General features: G+C 34.2%; 1 protein-coding gene across 11 annotated transcripts in view; it reads left to right on the top strand.

Annotated features, from left to right (window-relative positions):
• The window catches only part of LOC115883629 (protein lap4), a 175156-nt gene that overhangs the window by 67269 nt on the left and 82823 nt on the right, over positions 1-25064 (top strand). For 10 of the 11 annotated variants that reach the window (XR_004050415.1, XR_004050416.1, XM_030901989.1 and 7 more), the window contains exons 11-12: positions 4096-4269; positions 18271-18367. Coding sequence is in view for 9 of the 11 variants with exons in the window: in XM_030901989.1 (XP_030757849.1) it covers positions 4096-4269; positions 18271-18367 (271 nt within the window). In the remaining 2 variants the exon portion in view is untranslated. The remainder of the gene's footprint in view (positions 1-4095; positions 4270-18270; positions 18368-25064) is intronic. The other variant, XM_030901993.1, reaches the window with a different exon arrangement.

The raw sequence follows: 25064 nt of genomic DNA on the forward strand, positions 1-25064 counted from the left end.
TGAAAAGAACTTCAACCGCTTCAACGCACAAGTCACAGAACAGCTATCTAGCAACTACCGCACCTGATCGTTCAACCTTCTGGCAAGGGAAAAAATGCGTAAACATCTAGAAATAATAAGAAAAAACTGCAAATTGGTCGAAGGAATTTATCCTTATCGTTAATCTGATAAATGTTTAAATAAAATTTTCAAATTTCAATCCTTCATATTTTCTCAATAACTCGACCGATTTTCAAAACCGAAGCGGGAAAGTATAGAGAATAGAAAGCTCTTTTCATTGCGGTACCACTTGACCCCCCTTCCCAATTGAAAAAAATTGGGGGATGACATCCCCGCTTAGAGCGTTAAAGATTTTGCAATCATTTTTGGGGCAAAAGTTGTCCCCCTCACAAACAAAATTGACGTGTTTTGAATTTTCTGAAAAAAAATTACCCTGGCCGTTATGCCTTGCGGAACGTTTTCGATGGGCCACCCTGTATATTTAGAAAGCCTATAAAATAGTCAAATAAAATAAAAAATAATATACAAAGTGTCCCATTTAAAAAACCAAAAGTTTCAGTTATATTTTGAAAATAACAGCCCCCAGCGAGAAATTAGTCACGTCACTGGATTCTACGTGAAAAACTTTACAAGACTCATGCAACATTTTAAAATTCGCCTTGATTTGCAGGAACTAAGAAGACTAGGGCAAACCTGTGTTTAGCATCTTTAGTTTCATAAAAAAGTAGCACAGTAATGTGGAAACCATATCTTTGTAGCACTCATAAACAAAAACCCTGTAAAACACAGGAAAATGGCACACCCTGTACATTAAAAATCTAATGTGTGCAATATCATTGTTTTATATGCCGCAGGTTATACGTGACAGTACGTTATATACATTAATTATTTTCTTTAATTAAGTTAAATAAAGTTAGTTAATTTATTTAATTAATGATGTGCGAGATTTATATCACAGGATATCCGACGTTGAAAAAAATATTTATTATAACTTTTTTAAGTGTAAAGAGCCAATTAATTATCTAAGCAATTTACTTAAACTGGCTTAAACCTAACAGCATGTTTAACTAATTTAGTCAGTCCGTTTACCGTACTTTATTCTAATTACTTTACTGTATTAACTGTACAAAACTTAATATAAAATTTGTGAATTGCATTTGTTACTACTAATATTTTTATGTTATCACTAATGTCATAATCTCATTGATTTTTTTATTTGCAAATTTGAAATGATATGAATAATTATGCTATTAAATTGACGTATGCGATACACATTTTTTCTACAATACTCTGAAATTGTTGACTTTTTCCAAACACTCTATATAATTATTCTTTACGGGGCAAAAGAGTTGAAAAATTTATTTATGAACTATTTAACATATAAAGTAGAATTTAAGAGAAAAAAAAAACAGTAATATATACAGGGTGAGTCTTAAATAAGTGCAAATATTTTTATTTCGACCCCAGAAACACGTTTATGACGTTTTTTTTTGGCAAAAAAAATTGAAATTTTGGAATTTTTGGAAAATGTTTTGGAAATTTCTTTAATTTTTAGATAAAAAAACATAATATCTTCATAATATGGCAACATAGGAGGTAGATTAAATTTACAAGAAAGAAAACCCAGAGAAGATCCAGTGGTTCTCAAAATTTAAATGAAAATATATTTTTTTTTAATTTTCAAAGTAAAATAAAATTTTGGACTTACTTCAAAAATGAAAAGAGATAATATTATGTTTCTTTTATCGAGGACTTTAGGGCTCGTCCTGTAGAGCGTTCTACTTAAATCCAAAATAACCGGTGCACATTGGGCCAGAAACAACTTAAAATGTGGAATAATTCAAAAAAATAAAATTTGAGAAAACCCCTTTATTTTTAATTAATAATAGGTAAGAAAACTCTAGAGAATCATCAAATAATAAAATAATTGACATAGGTTACCATGGTACAGCTGAGGCTACTGAGCTACACAGAGGCCCGACGCACTGTTGCAGGACCCTGTATAATTATTTTTGGCGATTACAACAATATGAATAAAATAATGAAAATTGAAATAAAAGAACATTTTGATTATTTTTGTGTCTCGTCAAATATACAGGGTTGTCCACCACATACGACACGGAGTATTGTAGCTAAGTTTTGGGTTCGTTGAAGGTCTATTAGAGCTACAATTTAAAAATATTTTTACAAGATACAGAGTGTCCCAAATAAGTAAAAAATATTATAGTTGTATTTTTTTAAATGGAACACCCTGTATATTATTCTATTTTTGGATTCTACGATTGAAATAAAGGTAAATTTGATTAAGGTTTATCACACTTAAACCTTACGGTTTTTGAAATATTTTCAATTTTATGAAATTGTAGTAAAGATTTTAAGGCTTTATTTCTCCCAGGGTATCAAAGTTTTTAATACTAAATATTTACTGAAGATTATTTATTGATCAGATATTGTGTTGCAATAATAAAAAGATACTACCTTATACAGAGTGTCCAAAAATTTATATTAAATAATTACTAGCTTTAAACTGCAAAAACTTGTTTAATTTAAATGGAACACCCTATATATTTTACGTGAATCAGATGTACAATGTAATTGTCTATGAAATTGTATTATACCATTTTTCACCCGTCTCTTGAAGTTTTCGTAGAAAATGCGTTTTGTTATAATTTGGACCTCATTTATCATTATACCCATGGAATATTGACATTTCAGATTTTTTTATAGCACGATAATATGTACAAAATGTACAGGTGGTAAATATTGCAAGCCCATTGGCATACAAAAAAACTATTTAAATCTTTGTAAAAGAGTATACCAATTAAATATACCACCATTATTTCCTACAAAAAAACACCAAAAGTTAGTTAATTACATACTTGTAAATTGTTTTAATTAATAAATTATTCTAAGTAAATGTGGATTTGGCTCAGAAATCAATATAATAATAAGTTATGAAAATGAATGTCTCTGTTTTTATAAATAAGCATTCGTCAATAAATGAAATAAAATTTATAAGGTGTTACTTTTTACCACACTGTCTAATACACACATAAAATTCAGTTTTTTAGTATTTGGAACAGTTAATACTTTAACGTAAACAGTCAATTTAATGTAGTTTGAATACTGGGCGCATATTAATTGGTCCTCTTTAAAAAAATATTTAAACTCTAAAAATATTTAAACAGTTTTATTTTTATTTTTTAATTAACTAAGCGAACTATATCGACAATATTAGTATCTGTACCCTTTGAAAATTTGTCACATCGTTAAAAATAAGCTAAAATGTCAATATTCCATGGGTATAGTGATAAATGAGGTCTAAATTATAAGAAAATGCATTTTCTATGAAAACTTGAAGAGATGGGTAGAAAATGGAACAATACAATTTGATAGACAATTACATTGTGCATCTGATTCACGTAAAATATATAGGGTGTTCCATTTAAATTAAACAAGTTATTGCCGTTTAAAGATAGTAATTATTTAATATAAATTTTTGGACACTCTGTATAAGGTAGTAAAATTTTTATTATTGCAACACAATATCTGATCAATAAATAATCTTCAGTAAATATTTAGTATTAAAAACTTTGATACCCTTGGAGAAATAAAGCCTTAATTTTTTTACTGCAATTTCATAAAATTGAAAATATTTCAAGTGTGATAAACCTTAATCAAATTTACCTTTATTTCAACCGTAGAATCTAAAAATAGAATAATATACAAGGTGTTCCATTTAAAAAATACAACTATAATATTTTTTACTTATTTGGGACACTCTGTATCTTGTAAAAATATTTTTAAATTGTAGCTCTAATACACCTTCAACGAACCCAAAACTTACAATTTGTAAAAATCTAATCGTTTAGCTACAGTATTCCGTGTCGTATGTGGTGAACAACCCTGTATAAGATGACATTGTTGAAACAATTTGTAATATGTATAACACAATTGACTAAATTCCGCTTTGACAATATTACTTTATTAATTTAATTACTAAAAAGATTGTTCCCGCTTTCTAACCTCACTCCACCACACTTTTTCGCAAGCCAAATTCCTCCACTGAAAGCAGCTTTTCTGATTGGTCCGCAGGAGTTCCTCAGACGTCGTGTGGGCTTCGTTCCCGCCCACAGCGACTCGGACGGCGTATCCAGGGAGGAGGGAAAACAGTCTCGACTGCACAGGCGCGACACCCCCCACCACCTGAAAAATAAGCGAGTCTCCACGCCGATGGACAAGGAGAAGGTGGCCAACATCATCGCGCAGGTCTCTCTTTTTTAACTTTTTCCGCTGGGGTTTTATTTTTTGTTAGCGTTTGTTGGTTCTTTTAGATTAATTGTTATAGAAAAGATACAGCGTACTTAATTAAGATATACAGGGTGTCCCACTAAGAATAGCTTTCGACTGTATCACGGAAAGTATTAGTCGTAGAGCTTGCGAAAAAAACTATTTATAACTAATGAGATCATGAGAAATTGCTGGAAATTATTTTCAAGTTTGTAGGACGGCCGCTAGAGGGCGTAACTGCTGTGGAAAATAACAAAATGGAATTTTTAAGAAATTTTGCCTAGATACGATGTACTATAATTAATAGCTTCATAATCTTCAGTAAACTTTGGATCTTTTTTGTTAGAACCATTTTCCCCAATCTGCTAAAATAAAGTGGTGGGGGGAGGTTAGATCTATTTTTATATAAATGTTAATAACTCCGGACTGGATGATCAGAATCCAACAAACGAGGGCTCATTTTAAAGAGCGTTTCTTACTCTATATTATACCATATAAACAATAATAATAAGCTTCTGAAAGTAGACGCTAGGGGGCGTTGTCTTGCAATTTAACAAACATTGCGCGTTTTTCCAAAAAAATTAAATGGGATAGTATATGTATTTTTAACTGATAGTAAAGAGTAATAAAAGCTTAACAAGTCAGCGAAAACCGCATCTTAATATCTTTTTTCAACCCAAAGTTATTAGCAAAATTATAATAAATACGAAATTGTAAGCCCTTAATTACCTTATTTTTCTAAGACGGTATTACTAGCCCTCTTGATTATGAACATTCTGACAAAAAATAAGATAGAAATGATTAGATTATTCTAAAATCGACAATATACCAGAATACCATAACACCAGATCTATTAATATCTAATATAATTAAGATATCAATGACAGTTAATAAGAAACGACGCCTCAGTGAAGTCATGGTAGGCTTTGGAAAAAAGTTGCTTTTGACGTAATAGTATAAACGTCAATGTCTCTGAAACTATCAATTAGACTGATATTAGATCAACATTTTGATAGTCTTAGCAGCGTTTTTTCTCTGTTGAAGAAAGGCATTTTTAGAAAAGCAATCAAAAGATAAAAAAAGGCTGCTGAGACTATCAAAATGTTGATATAATAATATTTTCATTTTTAAACTATCCGTTTAAAAGCAACTTTTTTCCAAAGCCTACCATGAATTTACTGAGGTGTCGTTTCTTGTCCACCGTCATTGGTATCTTAATTATTAGATATTAATACACCTAGTATTATGGTTTTCTGGTTCATTGTCGATATTTTGAATAAAATAATCTTTTTTATATTATTTTTTATTAGAATGGTCATAATCAAGAGGGCTAGTGATATCGTGTTAGAAAAATTAAGTAATTAAGGGCTTATATTTTCGTATTTATTATAATTTTGCTAATAACTTTGGTTTGAAAAAAAATACCTAGATGCGGTTTTCACTGACTTGTTAAGCTTTTATTACTCTTTACTATCAGCTAAAATTACATATACTATCGCATTTAATTTTTTTGAAAAAACGCGCAGTGTTTGTGAAATTGTAAGACAACGCCCCCTAGCGTCTACATTCAAAAGCTTATTATTATTGTTTATATGGTACAATATAGAGTAAGAAACGCTTTATTAAACAAGCTCTCGCTTGTTGGATTCCGATCATCCAGTCCGGAGAAGTGGCGTGCAGTACCATTTACAGTAGGGTAGGCAACAGAATCAAAAATATGGAAAAAAACTAAAAAAACGTATGTATTACATTATATATATGTACAATGTACGTATATAAAATTTACTGTCTAACGTATTTTAACTTTAAACTCAAACAAAAGAAAATTCAAATAACAGCAAATAAATTTAATTATTTGTAGATGCAAAACGAATAATCTGTCTATTATTCAATCATTATTTCTTTCCGATAGGCGACTCAACGACTGGCGAATTAGCTAAAACAATAACCGTACACAATATTGCCAGATTGCCAATTGCCACTGCCTAATAGATTTTATGTACCAAAATGATTTTACAGTCAAATAAAATAATAAATGAAATCATTTGGAAACAAATACAGAAGACAGACAAGCAAATTTCTAATTTGCTACATAATACAAATCTTTCTAAAACACAGTTATTTAAAATTGATCATATAAAATAACATGGACTGTTTCTTACATAGTTCTGTGATAACATCGGAACTGACAGTACCGCATCGGCGGGATCGAGACATCGGGTGCATCCGTGCTGCGGTAACGCACTGCTTTTGCTTGTCCATATCCATGTAATGTTAAGTTGCGGCCGTGCGTTCGATTTCGAATAATGGGATGCGTTTTTTAGGTAATAATAAGACGTTGAACAGGTGGCGTTTGTTTTGTATGATGTTTCCGGCTTTGCAACCGTAATAAACACAATACTAACTTACTATTTAGAAAAATAAAACAATGTAGGTCGCATTGTAAGATTTGTAGGTAGAAATATAATGAAAATTGATCAGATAAATATATTTTTATTTTGCGTCTGTCTTGAATAAATCGAAGGGTAGGCAATGCTTTTTTGCCTATATGTAATGCACGCCACTGGTCCGGAGTTATTAATATTTAAATGAAAATAGATCTAACATCTCCCCACCACTTTATTTTGGTAAATAGGGGAAAATGGCTCTCACAAAAAATATTCAAAATTTACTGAAGATTATGAAGCTATTACTTATAGTACACCTTATCTAGACAAAATTGTGTAAAAACTCCATTTTGTTATTTTCCATAGCAGTTACGTCCTCTAGCGGCCATCCTACAACTTGAAAATGATTTCCAGCAATTTCTCATGGTCTCATTAGTTATAAATATTTTTTTCCGCAAGCTCTACGACTAATACTTTCCGAAATATAGCCGAGAGCTATTCTTAGTGGGACACCCTGTACATACAGAACAATTGTTTTCTTTACCTAAAGGGAATAAGCTAAGAAAAGCATTATAATAAACTTGATACTGTACCTGGGTACTAATATCCTCTGGTTGTGTGCTAGGAAGTAAATTTTCATGCATATTTTCATCGATAGGTTTGTAGCTTTTGGATAACGGTAAAGCATTTAGCTTATTTGCTAGCTCAGAATTAGAATTATTAGAGTTAAGCAACTCGCATTTTCATTGGAGGACATTGTCATATTTATTTCAAACCAATAATCAACGAGAATATTTGTATAATTTAACAAGATTACTGTAAACCGCTATAAATACGAATTGTTGGTTAGGTTAAAAAAAATTCTATTCTTACATAAATTTAAGCGTTAACACTATTAGGCACTTGCATAAAAAGTGTGTATTTTGGATGGTATTCCACAAAATTTGCAGGCTATTGAGGAACAGAAAATGTACAGATTACAGAAATAAATTGAAAATACTATTTATTTTAAAACATCATTATATGTCACTATTTCAAACATGTTCTTCAAATCCTCCAATCTAATAGTTATTTGTAAGAAGTTTCATTTCAAATATGTGCACATAGGGCACACACAATTTTTTATGACTTAACTCTATATTTTTGACTTAAATCATGATAATCTGCAAATTAAGTTGGACAATAGACACTTCTTCGTGCTGTATCTTTTCATACAATATAATCTAAAATTTATATATATAGTGTTTATGATTTTTGTGCATGTTTTTGTTGCAGCATGGTAGTTAGAATGTGTATAGATAATATACAATATGATCGAAAAAAAAACGGCGTCAGAATGAAGATCGCTGTCATTTTATCTGTAAAATTGTATGGAGACTATCATCAATCGTCATTTCCAAGCCAACTGGACACCGGTTTGTTTTTCGATCATAAATATAGTTGGCTGAATTGGGTATTTTTTCTAAATGCTTTTGGTAACTTTAAAGCTTGCTCTTATAAACAATTTTTATTATACCGGGCGTGTCAAATTTGATTCTCACAATTAGATAGAAATAGAGATGCAGGCAGGGACATTACTAATGTCGATAAAATTACATCACTTACAAATGTTGAATTATAATTAGTGTAAAAAGTTTGTTAATTTTGTCTGTTAATTGAAAATTACTACCACTAATTTTGAGGTTTTGACAACGTCTCGTTTGGCGTTGCGCTAGCGTCCGCTGAGCGTCGGGGTTCTAATTCAATGGGGCGGACGCGACGCGACGCTTGACGCCCTCAGCCTGAATGTACCTTAGCCCACGGCCACACAGAAAGCGTTTTAGCGTTTTGCGTTTTTTGCGTCTCAAGCGCTTTTTGCGATTTTACCGTTTTAAGCGCTTTTTTTCGATTTGTGTCCAATAAAAACACGCTAAAGACGCGGCAGGTCTGCAGTTTCTATCAATATGTCAATTAGTAACGTGGCAAGCTCGTGGATTCCCGGCCACACGGCCGTGGACTTAAGCTGTGCATCTCGTGAAATGGCCTTGTTCCGCCACTGGTCTTGGATAGAAAATTCGTATGCACAAACTATAATTTTCCCGTTGCTACTCGATCGCCAATTGAAAGGTCGAAAACTCGAAATGGAATTGGAGATCTGTAACAAAACCGACGAGATTATATTTCGACGGGGAGCAAAAAGTCGATGGATCGCGACTAACGGTGCGGCGGGTGGACTTTCTCGAACCATCGCTAATCGGAGAGAATGCATCTCGTTAAGTGTCCGTCGCCGTTCTTATCCTATCGGTCAATCGGCCGAGTTAAACAATTACCAGCCGAATCGAAGATCAGAGCTCTATCTTATTGAAACCCTACTGATAGAAAATTATAGATTGCCTAGACCGAGCGGTTTTTAAAGGATATATAATCAAGTTATGATATAACAATTTTGTGAACTTCTGTCCACGTTTTATTGTGAAAATTGTGGTAGTAGTATTTTACTTTTACGGCCTAAGCCACTAGGACTTCTAGGAGTTAGGACACCTCAGTGATTGAAGATAAAAAACAACAACGAATGCAAATTCTGTGCGAAAAATGGGGAAACCCCTGAAGTTTTGGCACGTCTGATATCGGAAATGCCGATAGTCTTTGTAAAACCGTCTCAGATACTAGCTTTTGTCAAAGCCCTGAGACTGTTTGATGAGTTACAACTCAAGAAAGGGGGACACAATAGGTTTTTAAGGTCGTAATGTGATGTTAGGTTAAGTTTGGTCAAGAAGTTTAAATTCTAGATCATATATACTTACGTGGATAAGTAAATCACTATGGAAACTGTCCCAAACATACCAACGACTTCCATTTATCTTCTTTTTTTGTTGCACACGCGGTGCTTCTACTCTATCTATCCTTGTCGAGGACCTATCGCCCACGCGCCAAATTTGGACATTAATTTTAATAATTTAATTTGTAAAATGCATATATTTGAACAATAATTGAATGTTACTGTCACAAAAATTAAATTATATAAAAAATAAATTAGCCCCTCCGTATGAATATCAATATTCTTAGGAAATCTAACCAGAAAGTATGCATGTGGTTTAATATACATAACAGAACAACTGAATACTTTACTTGCCTGTGAAAAGATAATTCGGAGACATTTATATTATAATTTCCACACACCAAACACTTTCTTGTCATTTTTACAAGTATTTACCCAAAAATTAAAATCCAACGAATAAAAAATAGAAATATAATTGCAGAAGCTTAAAATTAACTTCTCACTGAACACACTTGCATCCTTAGGTATATAAAAGTGGTCGATAAAAGAGTAATTAATACAATGTTTAAAATAAAAAACGCAAAAAACAAGCGTCGTTACACAATGGAAATAACATTATGACAATCAAAAGTTGGTTTCCATAACAATGTATAATTTGTACTTTCTAAACGGCATATAAAATTGTAATTGTTTTGGAAATACGTGCCACTTTTAATGCGCATGCGTAAAGTCAGGTCCTGGAGGAAGACAAACCTATTGAACTTTTCATAAGTGCAATAAAGAAGGTTTGAAAATGGCATGTCGTGATGTTGGGGACATATTTTTTTAATGCTAAACTTATGGCGTTGATTTATCCACGTAAGTATATATGATCTAGGGTTTAAATAATATAAAAAGTGGTATAAAATAAAATTCTTAAAAAAGAACTTAATAATACCAGTCAAAATAGAAAATCCAGACCAATCCAAGCTGATTTTTTCTACGGTCACAATAGATACCTTTTAGAGCAAATTTAATTTATTTAACTTTTGTACGTGATTTAATTATTACCACTACCCCTCCCAGACTCAATCTCTAGATGAGCCACTGTAAGGTGATGAACTTTCCCCCTCCCGTACAATCTACAATCTAGGTTAAAAACGACAAAAAACACAGTCTGAATAATGTCTGCTTGCTTTTTACAATTACAAGAGCTTTTTGGAGATACATTCATACAACCTGTTAAATAGAGAATATCGATAGTTGTAAATTAGTCATCCCTGACCTAGATCGTCCGAATGGAAAGCAACTATCATCTGGTTTCTGAAAGAGGTTCGTCTTTTTTACGGCGATTCTTTGCGAATTTGATTTCCTGCCATCGACCGCAATACTCTATAACTATTCCCGCGCTAGTTTATGTCCGCAACACGTTAATCGCCGTTTCCCGCTTTATTTACGGCCGATAATAAATCAAGCGTCGGAGATGCCTGCGAGTAGCGCAAACATCCTCTCCTCGACCCGGCCAATCGTTAAACCAGTTAATAGACCATTATACACTTTTTTAGCTCCATGAATATTCAGATCGATTGGAGCGTCTGTGTTTATTATGTCTCTCGCTGTAAACGCTGCGGTGCCAATCGGGTGTAAATTGTTGTCTTAAGCAAAATTGGATATCGTAAAATTAGGGCATTAAATGTAGCGTTATACACTACGTAAGTACGGAATATACTGCGGCATTCCCACATAAGGCAATGAGAGGGTGTATGCTTCTACACAGTGTTGCCAACTCAGTAGGAATCCTACTAAATCTAATCGCAGAATCAAACCCCGGCAGGAAGTTTTATTATTAGTAGAATGTAGAATGGAATGGGGCTTGACAGTTAACAAAGACAGTCTCAAAAGTGGCTCACCCATATAACTTTTATTTTTTCGGTTAAAAAAACCAGATTTGGTGTGTTAGTATATGACATAAATTAGGATTGATTGACGTATTTAATTGTTTTCGGTCACTTCCTGTTTCACCGGAAATGACTACAAGTTTTGATTTTTAAATGGCACCCTCGGTATTTTTTACTTTATTCGATAGAAAATAACACTCTGAATAGATTAAATGTCATATGTCAAATTTTGACATTTTCGCATATGGTTTGAAATTATTTACATTGGTATTTGAAATTATAACTTGCGGTTCGTAACGAAAATTTGACTCGAAATACCAAGTGTGTGGTATCAAATTATTCGTAAAAAATACTTTTTTCAAATATGTTAATGAGCCATCCTCGTTCCATTTGAAAAAAATGAGATATGATTAAAAATATGATTTAGGCATTTTTTAACCGGCCAGGACAAGACACTAAAAACATTAGACGATCAGATCTATTTTTCCAAGGCTTCTTGATTAAGAATTAGTGTTTTTAACATAGCCATGGCACTCTAGATTGCAATTTAGAATACAATTTTTTATTAAGCGAGAATATCAAAAGTTGAGATATGATACGTCATTCTATTCAGAATATCATTTTTTATCGAATAAAGTAAAAATATACCATTTAAAAATCAAAAGTTGTAGTCATTTCCGGTGAAACAGGAAGTGACCATATACAATTAAATGCGTCAATCAATCCCAATTTATGTCATATACTAACATACCAAATATCGTTTCTTTATCTGAAAAAATAAAAAAGTTATAGGGGGTGAGCCACTTTTGAGACGCACTCGGTATAGCCGCACAAGAAAGAAATTTGAACTTGGACAACGGCCAAGAAATTATTCAATGTCAAGAGTATGATACCTGTGAATTACATTTGATAACACTGGAACTGATGGCAGAGAAATAGAGAAGAGACTTATTGACGTGAAAATAATGGATGTCTAAATGGAATCTTATGGAGCAAATCAATAACAAAGCGAAGAAAATTCAATATAAATGAGACTATGATAAAGAGCAGCCTCCTATATGGAGCAGAAACATGGAGAATAACTGAGAAGTACAAAAAGAGGACAGAGGCCATAGAAATGGATGCCATTCGAAGATCAAGAGGAATTTCCAGACAACGACGAATAAGAAATAATACCATAAAACAACAAATTGGTATAGATGGCACAATAACACAGGATATAGAGAGAAAGCAGCTGATCTGGTACGGACATGTAGAGCGAATGAAGAATACAAGATGGCACAAGAAAATAATCAATTGGCAACCAAAGGATAGAAGAAAACAGGGAAGACCAAAACTGGAATGGCAAAAAAGCATACACAAAGCGATGAGTGAAATTAACCTGTCAACAGAGGATTGTACAAATAGAACAAGCTGGAAATTGGGTATCGGACAACGTAGAAAAACGTTTTGAACCGACTAAATATATAATAGAATGTTGAATATATGGGAGGGGGGTTAATCACCGCGACCTTACATATCTATCGCGTTCCCTTTTCTTGAGTTATAACTCATCATACAATCTCAGGGTTTTAACAAAAGCCAGTATGCGAGACGGTTTTACAGAGGTTAATTCTCCATATCCGACATCGACATTTTTCCCACAGAGGCGGTTGAAAATCTGCACATGGCTTCGTCCATCAATCGCATCAGCTTTAGATGCCTATTGAGCTTACATGTTATGTCCTGTTAGTAAACCCACTCCAGTTTTGAAACTCTTAGGCTAAGAACATAGTGGAGCGACGAGGATAGCGGCGAGCAAGCAGCACGACATCGCCTCCAAAACAAACCTGCGAAGACAAGTACGTGCGAACATAGTAAAGCGATCTGCTCGAGCAGTTAGATCGAGCGGCGAGATCGATTCTAATAATTTTGTTTTCGTCGCTTTGTCGCGCTGTAGAAACTGATAGATTCTCAAAAATTAATAGATTTAGTATTTTTAAGAGAGATTTTATGGGATCAGAAAGACAGTAATCACCATAACCAGTACATTTTAGATAAGTTATGAGATGAAGTGGCAACAAATTTTCGCAAAGGCTGTAAAACTTGCCATACTTTCTTGGGTTTTTGAAAACTTCATCTAACCAAATGTTTGCGACATTACTGCCTAGAATTTTAGCCACTGTTAACATTTTAAATTATCAGTAAGCAAATGAAAATAATAAATTTGCACAAGTATCTCCCTATTCCTCGCCGCTCTGCTATGTTTCAGCACCTCGAGGCTTACTCGACGTGGTATCGCGCTGCTTGCTCGCCGCTTCACTATGTCCTTAGCCAAACTCAGCCATAATTTTTTTGTGAATATTCTTCTCTGAACTTTTTCGTCTGCCTCGGTCCTGGTGCATTTTTCCACCATTCTAGAAATTCGTTGGGCACACACTGTTTTGTTGCTATCCTAGTGACTGCTTTTGCAGCGCGCAGGAGGGTTCTGGGTCTATGAATGGGGGTATTGATGAGCTTTGTGTGACCATTTCATCTGCCTTTTCGTTACCCCGTATAGGAAATTAGCAGGGATAACTTGGGCCCGCATAGCCAACAATAAACAACAATAGGCCCAACTACAAAGAGAATATGTAAGGGAAGCTACACCATAATGGGAAATGGTTGAATAAGCTGAAAATGATGATGATGATGGTTGATTTTAGGACACCGATTTTTTCAGTTTCAACTTTCACATGAACACGTACAATAACGGTTGCTTCTTTTTTTAATAAGTTTAATATGAAACTCGACAATAAAGGACTGATTTTAGGTTAGGAAAAACACGATTCACATAAATCTGAGATTTACGGCTCGCGTTTAAAGCCAACCACAATGGGAGCCCATTTCACGGCTTTAAACGTAATCTTCTAATGGATCGCAATATACCGCCGCACAAAAACGTCCTTTCCTTAATTGTTATACGATATTAAAGAGATATATAGGATCTAACGTGGGACCCGTTCTACGTTGTCGTTGCTTTATTACGCTCAAAGAGGTCATCTTATCTCATCTGAAGAGCAATATAGTCGGTGTATGTTCGTGAGCGGGCTACCAAAAAAAAACCAAACTGTTTTTTAAAGATGCAATTTGTTGTTGAACTTTACTTGTAGCTCTCTGTCATTTGTTCGTTGTTTTTTACGTTATTTTTAATGAAAACTGTGCATAAACGTTAACGATATACCGGATGCGTCTCAAAAGTGGCTCACCCCTATAACTTTTTTATTTTTTCACATAAAACAACGAGATTTGGTATGTTAGTATATGACATGAATTGGGATTGATTGACGTATTCAATTGTTTTCGGTCACTTCCGGTTTCACCGGAAATGACTACATCTTTTGATTTTTAAATGGCACCCTCGGTGTTTTTTACTTTATTCGATAGAAAATAACACTCTCAATCGAATGACATATCATATGTCAACTTTTGACATTTTCGCATATGGTTTATTTGAAATTGTAACATGCGGTTCCTAGACAATTTGATTCAAAATACCAAGTGTGTGGTATCAAATTATTCGTAAAAAAATGATTTTTCCAAATATGCTAATGAGCTACCCTCGTTCCCTTTGAAAAAATTGAGATATGATTAAAAATACGATTTGGGCATCTTTTAACCGGCCAGGACAAGACACTTACAAAACTAGCTGATCAAATCTATTTTTCGAAGACTCTTTGATTAAAAAATAGTGTTTTTAACACAGCCATGGCACTCTAGATTGAAATTTAAAATACTATTTGTTTTTGAATGACTATGTCAAAAATTGACGTATGATATGTCATTCGATTCAGATTGTCATTTTCTATCGAATAAAGTAAAAAAATACCGTGGGTGCCATTTAAAAATCAAAAGTTGTAGTCATTTACGGTGAAACCGGAGGTTAGGTTAGGTTAGGTTAGGATTTAATCCAGAATTATTTCAAGCATTTTATAGAATGAAAAAAGAAAATTTGATGTGCTTGTTAGAAAAGTCTCAATCAGTGATACAAAACTTATTATGAAAGTCCGAATCGTCTGTCATTTTTACCAAATTCGGGTAACGTGTTAATAGCGCGTGGCGAAAAGTAGAACCAGTTCTATTTTTGAAGCAGTGGCGTGGCATGCTACAACGACAAATGACACGTTTCTGGCAACGCTACTTCAGTATGCGCTGGTTCACTTAACTTGTGTCTAGCCCCAGCAGGCAACTATTAAGCCCGACCAATCACGTTAGAGTTTTTAACAAACACAAATGAATTAACACCCTCCAATATTAACCACGCTAACCAACCTGATTGATCAAGCTTAATAGTTGCCTGCTGGGGCTAGACACTTCTGTTCACTTATTATCGTTTGTTCAATTCGACGTAACTTGCTAGATGCAGGTTACTTGCCAGATCATGTGCAACGTCATATGCTACGTCACTTTGGTGGGCGCTCTCACTAAGCTGAAATGTTGGGATATATTAGGGTGGGTCTTACGTTGTAAACCCTCCAATGCATCTGCAAATACCTTGTTGCTCAATTACACAAATTAAGTTAAAAAGTCTTCAGTATTACTTATTTAACAACCCTCGTACTGTGAGAAATTCTTGCTAACAAAATGCTAACCTGTGTGGCAAAACAGTGTTTTTTTTTTTAAATAAAAGCAATATATTAGATCCAATTTATTCATATAACATTTTTTTATTTATATACAGTTACCTAATAAACAGCTGTTGAAGTACAGCTATAATTTTTGTATTAATAATGTTAAAAATAAGCTATGACATCAGCATATTTTCAAAAACGAATTTATACTACACAGTTTCTGCATAAATTATTTTGAGGCGTATATAGACAGTGTCAGATTGATTATAAATTCATTATAAAAAAGTAATTTGAAAATGCAGTAGGCTAGTTAAATTTAAATGCATTTTTTCAAGATGCCTTGTGGCTATGGATGAGATTATGTAAAATAGGTACAGTTCTTATTATAAAATCAAGTTAGTTCAATCTGTGCGATCTGTCCAATAATAATAATAACCTACAACACGATCTAAAATGGCATTGACCTCCATTTCTTACCGGTTTGGCCTACTACATAGTAGGAAAAAAAACACAAACAATAACATTTATAGATAATTGATGACTAAATAAATGTTAAGTAACCAGAATGTGTCGTACTAATATTGTATGTTCTTTATTTATTTTTGAAGAAAAATAATAAGTAGTCCTACATGTTGACAGGGAGATTTTGAAAAATGAAATTGATATAGTAGTGAGTAGTGTTTAAATTCTTTTAAGGTTAAGATAATAAAAAAAACAAAAATATTTATTTCTACCCTGTATATATCTACAGTATGTCCCCGGATTTTCTTAAGAAAAATGCATTCTTCATAAGAAGTCTTGATTGTTCTAAAATAGTTAATCCAGTTTATAATTTTCCAAATTTCCATACCGTTTTAAAGAAAATTAAAAAAGAAAATAAAAATATGGTTGAATTTTGCAAAAATCAAAACGTTTCGATGGTAACATCATGGTAGGTTTATGGTAGTTTACCAACAATCCTAAAATTCTCTAACACAATATTGCCTGCTTTTTCAACCATTGTTGATTGCTCCATATATCTTTAAATATAATAGTTGACTCCCCTGTATTGGAAGGTACAGATAAGTAGGGCAACTCCTTGTTTTAAAAATAGTCCATTATGTCAGATGTGTTCAGAAGCGGAACAAAACGTGGTTCTTTTTATTATTGTTGTTGTTGTATTGTTTGTTTTTGATGTTCGAGTTGCTTTATTATGTGAGAACGTTTGAACGAAATGTGTTCTAAGAAAAGGAAGGTAGAGAGTGAATTAATATTTTAAGTAATTTTTATTTTTGTCTAAGTACCCTCTTGAAACGTAAAGTACTTTTTTTATTTTTTCTAATAAAAATAAATTTGAGAACAAGTATGGAACTACTAAGACTTTTATTAAAAAAAATGTTTATTTCTGTATAAAATAAAAAGAACAGTTATTTTAATAAATTTTAAGTGGCCTTATTCCCAGAAAATTTCAAAAATTTAACAAAAGATATAATTTCATGGTTTATTGTTCACTTTTATTAATTCATTTAATCTGTATCTTATAATAATAAAATTTTTGGCCTGAATCTACTTTTTATAGTAAATTATTAAGCACAAAATTTATAATTAATATTAGTAGTATCTGTACAAAAAGCTTTTTCGTAAGTAAGATTTTTCTGAAGCAATTTCTTCAATACGATTTTATAGCGATTGTTGGTGAATTTATTATAACTTTCTTACCATGTAGTTTTTTAATGGTACCACAAATTTCTTCACTTTCTCCATTGAACGTTCCTTGAATTAGAAATTTATTGTTTTGAGTGCATTTTTGCTTACAAGTAAAAGAATGACGTAGAAATTGTTTTTGTTTTTATTATGCAATAACTGTAATTTATAACCTATGGTAATTTTTTGTAAAATCTTATAATTAAATTTGGTTAGAGAAATATTAGAATTTTTCATGGTGTAAGTAGTAGGTACCGTATGATCGAAAAAAACGGCGTCAGAGACGGCTGGGGAATGCCTATCGATAATAATTTTGGCGAGGTACTTCTTACTTGGCCCGTACTATTTTTATTTTTAAGGCGCTTACTGCCAGGCCATAAAATAGTTGTATTTTATTTTTATATTCAATTAAAATTGATTTTTTAAATGGTGGTGTAGTTTAATATTCCAGAAAAAAATATTTTTTTGGAAAGAGATTTGTGTCTGGCAACGTTCTATACTTTTTTAATCTTTCTATAATTATTGTTAATTTTTGAGGGTTTTTTGTCAACTTTTAGTAAATGATTATATCATACGGTATATGCAAGGTGTATTTCATTTTTTTGCTTATTGGTGAATATTTTTTTATAATTTTTCAATTATTTGAAATAAGGATTGTTTTATTTCTTTGTTGTTTCTAATTGCAGGCTCTAAAAAGAAAAGAAGAAGGTAGCGAATCTGACAGGATCAGCGTTTCCACCAATCCGGAATCTCTGGGAGATCATAGTTGTACAAGTAGTCAAGGTAGGTAAAGTATTTTCTATTATATTTTATTAACTTGTTCTGTTTATCTTTTTCATTTGGTGTTTCAGTTTCAATTTGCACAAATACACTAGGCCAAGAGCCATAAAATAGACATAAACTAGTTATTTTTAGCCGGCCATACCAATAGGTATGGTAGGATCCTATTAGGATCGGCAAAAAAAAGTTTTTTTAATTTCACTCAAAATGAGTTACTTGGGTCATAAATGACCTAAATACAAAATATTTTCATAGTGTCTCTGTCTGTCTGTTAACACGATAACTCAAAAACCGCTGAACCGATTTTAACCAAATTTGGCACAAAAATACTGTGGCACCCGAGAATCTGGCCATTAGTTTTTGGTGGGGTGGGGGTTGGTAAGGGGGTATGGGAGGGGGTTAAAAATTTTAAAAAATCGTAACTCCAAAATTACAGTAGCTAGCGAAACGCGGTTTTCAAATTAAGATTAGGAATAATATTTGCAAAAAAATTTGTAATAACATCAAAATCAGTCAAAGTCGCAGTTTTCGAGATATTAACATATTTTAGTATGGGCGGCTATACGTGCCTCCCGGCGCCAATTTTTAACAAGTACAATTCTACTGTAACTGGTAGAATAAAAAAAGGCGCGAATAAAAACATAATTAGTTAATTCGAAAAGATTTTCTTAAATGATTGGTTTAGTACTCGTAACAAATTTTGTGTAATTACTTGATATTGAAAAGTTGTCAATTCTTTTGCATGTTTTTCAACTATAATATTGTAATTCTAATAATAAAAAGTAGCGAAGTCGACTGGCTATCTAATTAATTAACTTACACATGTGGCACTTATTTCATCTTGCTGATAAATGTCGCGGTGATCTGAGACCTTTAATAGGGCTATGGCGTTGTCAGAATTCGTTTTTTAGGGTTCCGTACCCAAAGGGTAAAAACGGGAACCCTATTACTAAGGGCCATTTCGCACCAACACAGTCCAATCCAGTCACGATCAGTCACGTCGGACGTTGCTGAATCCAGTCTAGAACAGTCATGAGAAAAACAAATGCGGGAACGAAAGTTGTTTTCAAACAAAACACGTCGTGTTAGAGGTGGGAATTCTAGTTCCTTGGGAGGAACTAGTTCCTTAGTTCTAGTTCCTCCAGAGGAATAGTTCCTTGAACTAGGTCTTTAGTTCACAATAGTTCCCGACTAACATTTACATCCCCCTTGCTTGCTAATGCGTTTCGTTGTCAGTCAGAACTATTCACAGTACGATCTGTATAATTTAGAGATATAACGAGACGTGTAATTGTGTATGTTAAAAACATATAGGTAAGTTTTATTGCAGATAAAAAAAAATTAAAAAAAAACTCAAGTCAGAATTTAAAAAACTATATCATAAATCAATTGGAGCAAATATTACAAAAATTTTAAGAAAAATTGCATTTTTCCTCACTTCAAGCTTTTTGTTTTTGTCTAAAAATTCAGAATATCTACTTCGTTTTATAAGATATTTCTTAATTTTAGGGACCTAAATTGAAACATTCCCATAAAATATTTAAAAAACAAACTAAAAATCTAAAAACAGTATCCATGACAATTTTCTGTGGTAATTACGCCGCGCCGGCTGTGGCAATAGACAAAGCCGAATCCATCGTCGTCGCCTTGTATTATATCTCGGATCTGCCCGACTGAATAGATTCCCGTGAACTAGTCTTTTAATAGTTCCTCTGTCCGGATCCGATAACATACGGCTGGCACTCCCCACGCCTGTCTAGCATCAATCGCGCTGGCTAATCCATACGTAAACTAGTCTTTCATTTAGTTCCTCTAGTTCCTTTAGGTCCGGATCCGATAACATACGGCATACGGCTGGCACTCCCCACTCCTGCGTAGCATCGATCGCGCTGCTGGCCCGATCCGTTGGTACGTAAACTTTTTTTTTATAGATGGGAAACGCCATTTACAGCCAGAGTGTGGGGGTCACCTCTCACCCGAGTCATACCCACTAAAAACCCATCTGTAGAGTTACCTCTCCAATCTCGGAACCGCCTTGCGGCATTACTTCAAGACTGGAGATTGTTTCGCCACTTATGTCTGTGTCTGCCAAATTTTTATCTTTTCATCTTCCTGTTTTTAAGCATGATGGCTCTCATCATCCTGGTGATTGCTTCACAGTTCTCTCTATTTTCCATCATAAGCTCGCCGACATTTTCCCTTGTTATTTTAACCTTGCATATTTGTTCCGCCGATGCTCTAGTCTCCAAATGCCTACTACACTCGAATAATGTGTGATTGGCCGTGTCTGATGCTTCACAATACCAGCATTTTGTGGATTCTGCCTTAGTTATTTTAAACAGGTACTCTCCAAAAGCACCGTGCCCTGTCATCGCCGATGTAATAGTCCGTTTTCGTCCACGTGTTGTTTATCCAAACCCTCACGTCCGGGATAAATATCTTAATTCGACCCTGGTATGCCTCCCATCGGTTCTGCCATTTATCCAGTATTATCTTCCTGGCCTCTGATCGATACCCTAAGCCGTGCCTGTATATTAAATTTCTTTCCTCGATTTGTAGGATAATTGGGGGGATTTTTGCTAGGGCGAGAACAGCTTCTGTGGAAACTGTACGATACGCCGACACTACGCGTAGGGCTAGCATTCTGTTAATTTTCTCGAGGACTTTTTCATAGTATTTATAATCTGTTGCCCTGCTCCAAATGGGCGAGGCGTACATGATCATCGAATGCACAACCGAGGCAAGCATTCTCCTCTTTCCGTCACTGGGGCCTCTAATATTGGGAGTGATTCTGGTCAGCTGTTTAATGGTATCAACCGTCCTGTCCCTGATTTTAAGGACATGTGTAGTCATGCGCATCCCGGAATCAAGCCAAACGCCCATATATTTTATTGCCTTTTGAGGTCTGATGTGGCAATTTCCCAATTGGATATTTAAGTTCGTCGTCTTGCGATGTCCTACGAGAACAACTAGTTCTGATTTTTCTGGCGCCAGATGTATGTCCATTCTATCCGACTTATTGGTTATAGTTAGGGCAGCTGTTTGTGTGTTTTCTTCGAAGATAGTGATGTTCGGAGCGGTGATCAGGACAGCCAGATCATCCGCATAAGCAATCAGTAGATTACCTGGTCCAATATCGACCCTCAGGATCTGGTCGTAGAAGATGTTCCACAAGGTCGGTCCGAGAATGGACCCCTGCGGTACCCCGCACGTCATCTTGTGTTTTTTGCCGTTTTCTGCAATTACGTAAACTAGTCTATTTAGTTTAGTTCCTCTAGGTCCGGATCCGATAACGTACGGCTGGCACTCCCCACTCTTGTCTACCATTGGACTACGCGCGCTAGCCGATCAGTCGTCGTCGCATATTATTCTATATCGGTCACAGTCTCGATCCCGGAATAGATCCTGAGGAACTAGTTCTTTGAGAAACCAGGAACTAGTTCCTTTCATTCCGGGGTCGGAATAGTTCATTGGAACTAGTTCGTTCACGAACTACACACCTCTACGTCGTGTACAGTCCAGCCGCGTCCAGACAAGTCAAGACTGATAGTGATTTGTTCGGTCGAATTTTTAAGCCAGTCATTTGCGATATTTGTACACAATGATGAAATACATTTGGTTCCATTCGAAAAAAATTGTAAAATTTCTTGGCATCATCTAATAAATCGGGAAATAAGTGACTAAAACATCGGAAAACAAGTATTCTATTATGAATGGGATGTATCCAAAATAAATTTCTCCTTCGCCTTCTTTTTTCTAATCGCCGTAAAAAATTACTCTAAGAATCTCGTCCATTTTGAAAGCGTTCTGTTGTTAAACTGCTTATTTTTGCTGAAAACATGTTAAAAAAATGTCATCAACAAACGTTGGACGCGTTTGGTGTGAAAGCAGTGGACTGTAGTGATCTGACGGGACTAGACTGGACTGTGTTGGTGCGAAATGGCCCTAAAACTTCTCTGTCCGTCCGTCTGTCACAAAGGTCTATCTTATGAACCGTTATAGCTAGACATTTGAAATTTTCACAGATAGTGTATCTATGTTGCCGCTATAAGAACAAATACTAAAAACAGAATTAAATAAATGTTTATGAATAAAAAAGTACTTTCACTAAACATTATCTTTTAAGTAAGAATTTTACATAGAATCTTTCAAGTCCTCAGTGGCCGCGTGGTTAAAGCGTTAGGACTTTACGCTGCTATGACGTTGGAGCCGTAGTAAGGCAGGTTCGAATCCTAGTCAAGGCTACTTTCTTTTAATCGTTTTTTTTTAATTTGTACATGTTTTTACATATTTATTTTTACTTTTTACATATTTATTATTGATTAATACAATTTTTAGTAATGTGTTTCTTCATTTTTTTTAAATTACTTATACGAGCATTCAAAATTTCAGCTAAATCGGAAAAAAAGTTTATAATAATATAGTGTCTAATGTTGTATAGATAATGAATGGTACGGAACCCTTCGTGCGCGCGTCCGACTGGCACTTGACCAATTTTTTTCCTTCTAGAATGCATTGTTGCCTTTTATAAAAAATGTGAGCGTTCAGGGAACACAGCGGCTGACCGACCGCTGAGTATTTTGCTCAGCGGCTGACTGTTTTTGCGTGTAAAAAGTGACCGTTAAGGGAAACCGCTTACTCAGCCACTCAGCCGCTGACCGTCTCTGAACGCGCCCATTGTGTTCCCAATTGAAATACCTAATCTGTAGCACAGCTTTTTTGTAGCGATCAATGGTAGCGATTCATCATACGCATCCGCTTTATGTTCTTTAAATATCCTATTTAAAGAGACCGAATGCATCTTTGTTTTACTTAGTTTTTCCCTCTTGTAGCATTTTCATTTTCCAAATGCTACTTTGTTTTATTATTGACGGTATTTTATTATTGTATCGATATTCTTTTTACATTCCTACATCACATAAATTTCGGAACGCTACACATAAATATCCGAACAAGACGGGAAACGTCAAAATCGTCACCTCGGATTTGGCCGGCCGAGGTCACTGTGCCATTTTGAGAATTAAATTTATTTGGCTTGTATTTTTCACAATATGGGAAAAATATTGTGATTTTGTTATCCTGTAGATGGTTGAAGGTCCCATATAGCTTTTGATTATTGAGATTTTAGTGGATCTATAGTTTTGGTAAGATTTTCTTTGACATTCCATTCGGTAGAAAAAACCTTCACATGCCTTTCTTTTATATTCCAGTTTTTTGATGAGAAGTGTCCAGCCCTTATTTGAGAAGAAATGTTATAGTTATTAACGTAATAAGGCCGATAAACAACAAATAACGGCCGGGCTGAAGTTTGTGTCTGTGTTTGCAGCCAAGGCCGTTATTTGTTATCGGCCGTGTTGCGTTCTAGATTTTTCGTCATACTGCAGATTTTTTAGAGCAATAAACACTACTATTTAATAACAAATTTTATTGAACAATAACACAAGTAAGGATAAAAAATACATAATGTCTTATACTAAAATTCATTTTTCATGATAATGAACATGGAAATTAAAAGTGCACTTGTTGTTCTTAGAAATCTGTAATCCTTCCCAGGGATTTACAGATTTTATAGAAGAAGATGATGCTACTGAAGAATGGCAAATATTTGTATCCACTAAAGACACATTATTTTTGGAGCTATCATGAAAAAGTTGATTTGTTATTTTCATTCTTTTGGAAACTGATTTTTCTATGTAAGTTTCTGCCACTGTTGAAGACTCCCATCCTCCTAGCTCCTTTAGCGATAGTAAATCACCACCATTTTCGGCGAGCATGGTTGCTGATGATCTACGAAATGAATGCCCTGTATAACGTTCTGGATTCTCCAAGTTCAAAAATTTTGCAATTTTCTGCGGTACGCTCCCGATGGTATGTATACCGACGATTTGCTTAACACACTTGCCTTTCTTGTAACCAATGAAAAATTTTGGATTGTCAAAGTTACGAGGACGCAGGTTGATGTATTTTTGTATAAACCATAGGCATCAAACGGAAGGCCCGTTTTTGGAATAAGAAATTTCCTATCTTTCTTATTTTTAGTATTTCTTAATGAGACAAGAATATTTTCTCCGAATCTTCGAAATCTTCAACTGTGAGTGACCAAAGCTCGCTGCGCCTACAAGCTCCAAGAATACCAAGCACCAATACAATTTTTTCGAGTAACCAGGTGTAATCATCGGCATCCAGTAGAAAATTATTTATGTCATTCTCCGACAGAACTTTGGCTTTTTTTGGTGAATAACCTTCGTTTTTGCGCCTCAGAAACATGAACAGTTTACCAAATCTATGAACAAATATAATTTAGATGAGTATGATTAAATATCGAAGAATATAATGGCTTTTTACCTTGATATGTCGATGTTTTCATATACTCTCAACGCAAGCTTCAGCATGGATATCTTTGTCCACAGTGATGTAGGAGAATACATTTCAGACATTCTTTTAGCATAAGCCAGCAATACCGCTTCATTTACGCTGTTTATACTTCTATCCTGCCGCCACTTCAAAAAATTGTCATATTCCTGCTGATATCTCTCTCTGGTTATAGTCGGAAGTAAATTTTGAGTAGCCGCAGCCGCTTCCTCCTGTATTTCCAACGGAATTTCTCGCGACATCTCGCTATGGTCTATTTTCCCAATTTTTGAAAAGTCCAACTGACAATAAATAGTCATTGTTGCAGGTGACAGACGTTACGATTACC

This window comes from Sitophilus oryzae, unplaced genomic scaffold (assembly GCF_002938485.1).
Source record: "Sitophilus oryzae breed Bouriz unplaced genomic scaffold, Soryzae_2.0 scaffold_1974_pilon_pilon, whole genome shotgun sequence".
NCBI classification, from domain to species: domain Eukaryota; kingdom Metazoa; phylum Arthropoda; class Insecta; order Coleoptera; family Curculionidae; genus Sitophilus; species Sitophilus oryzae.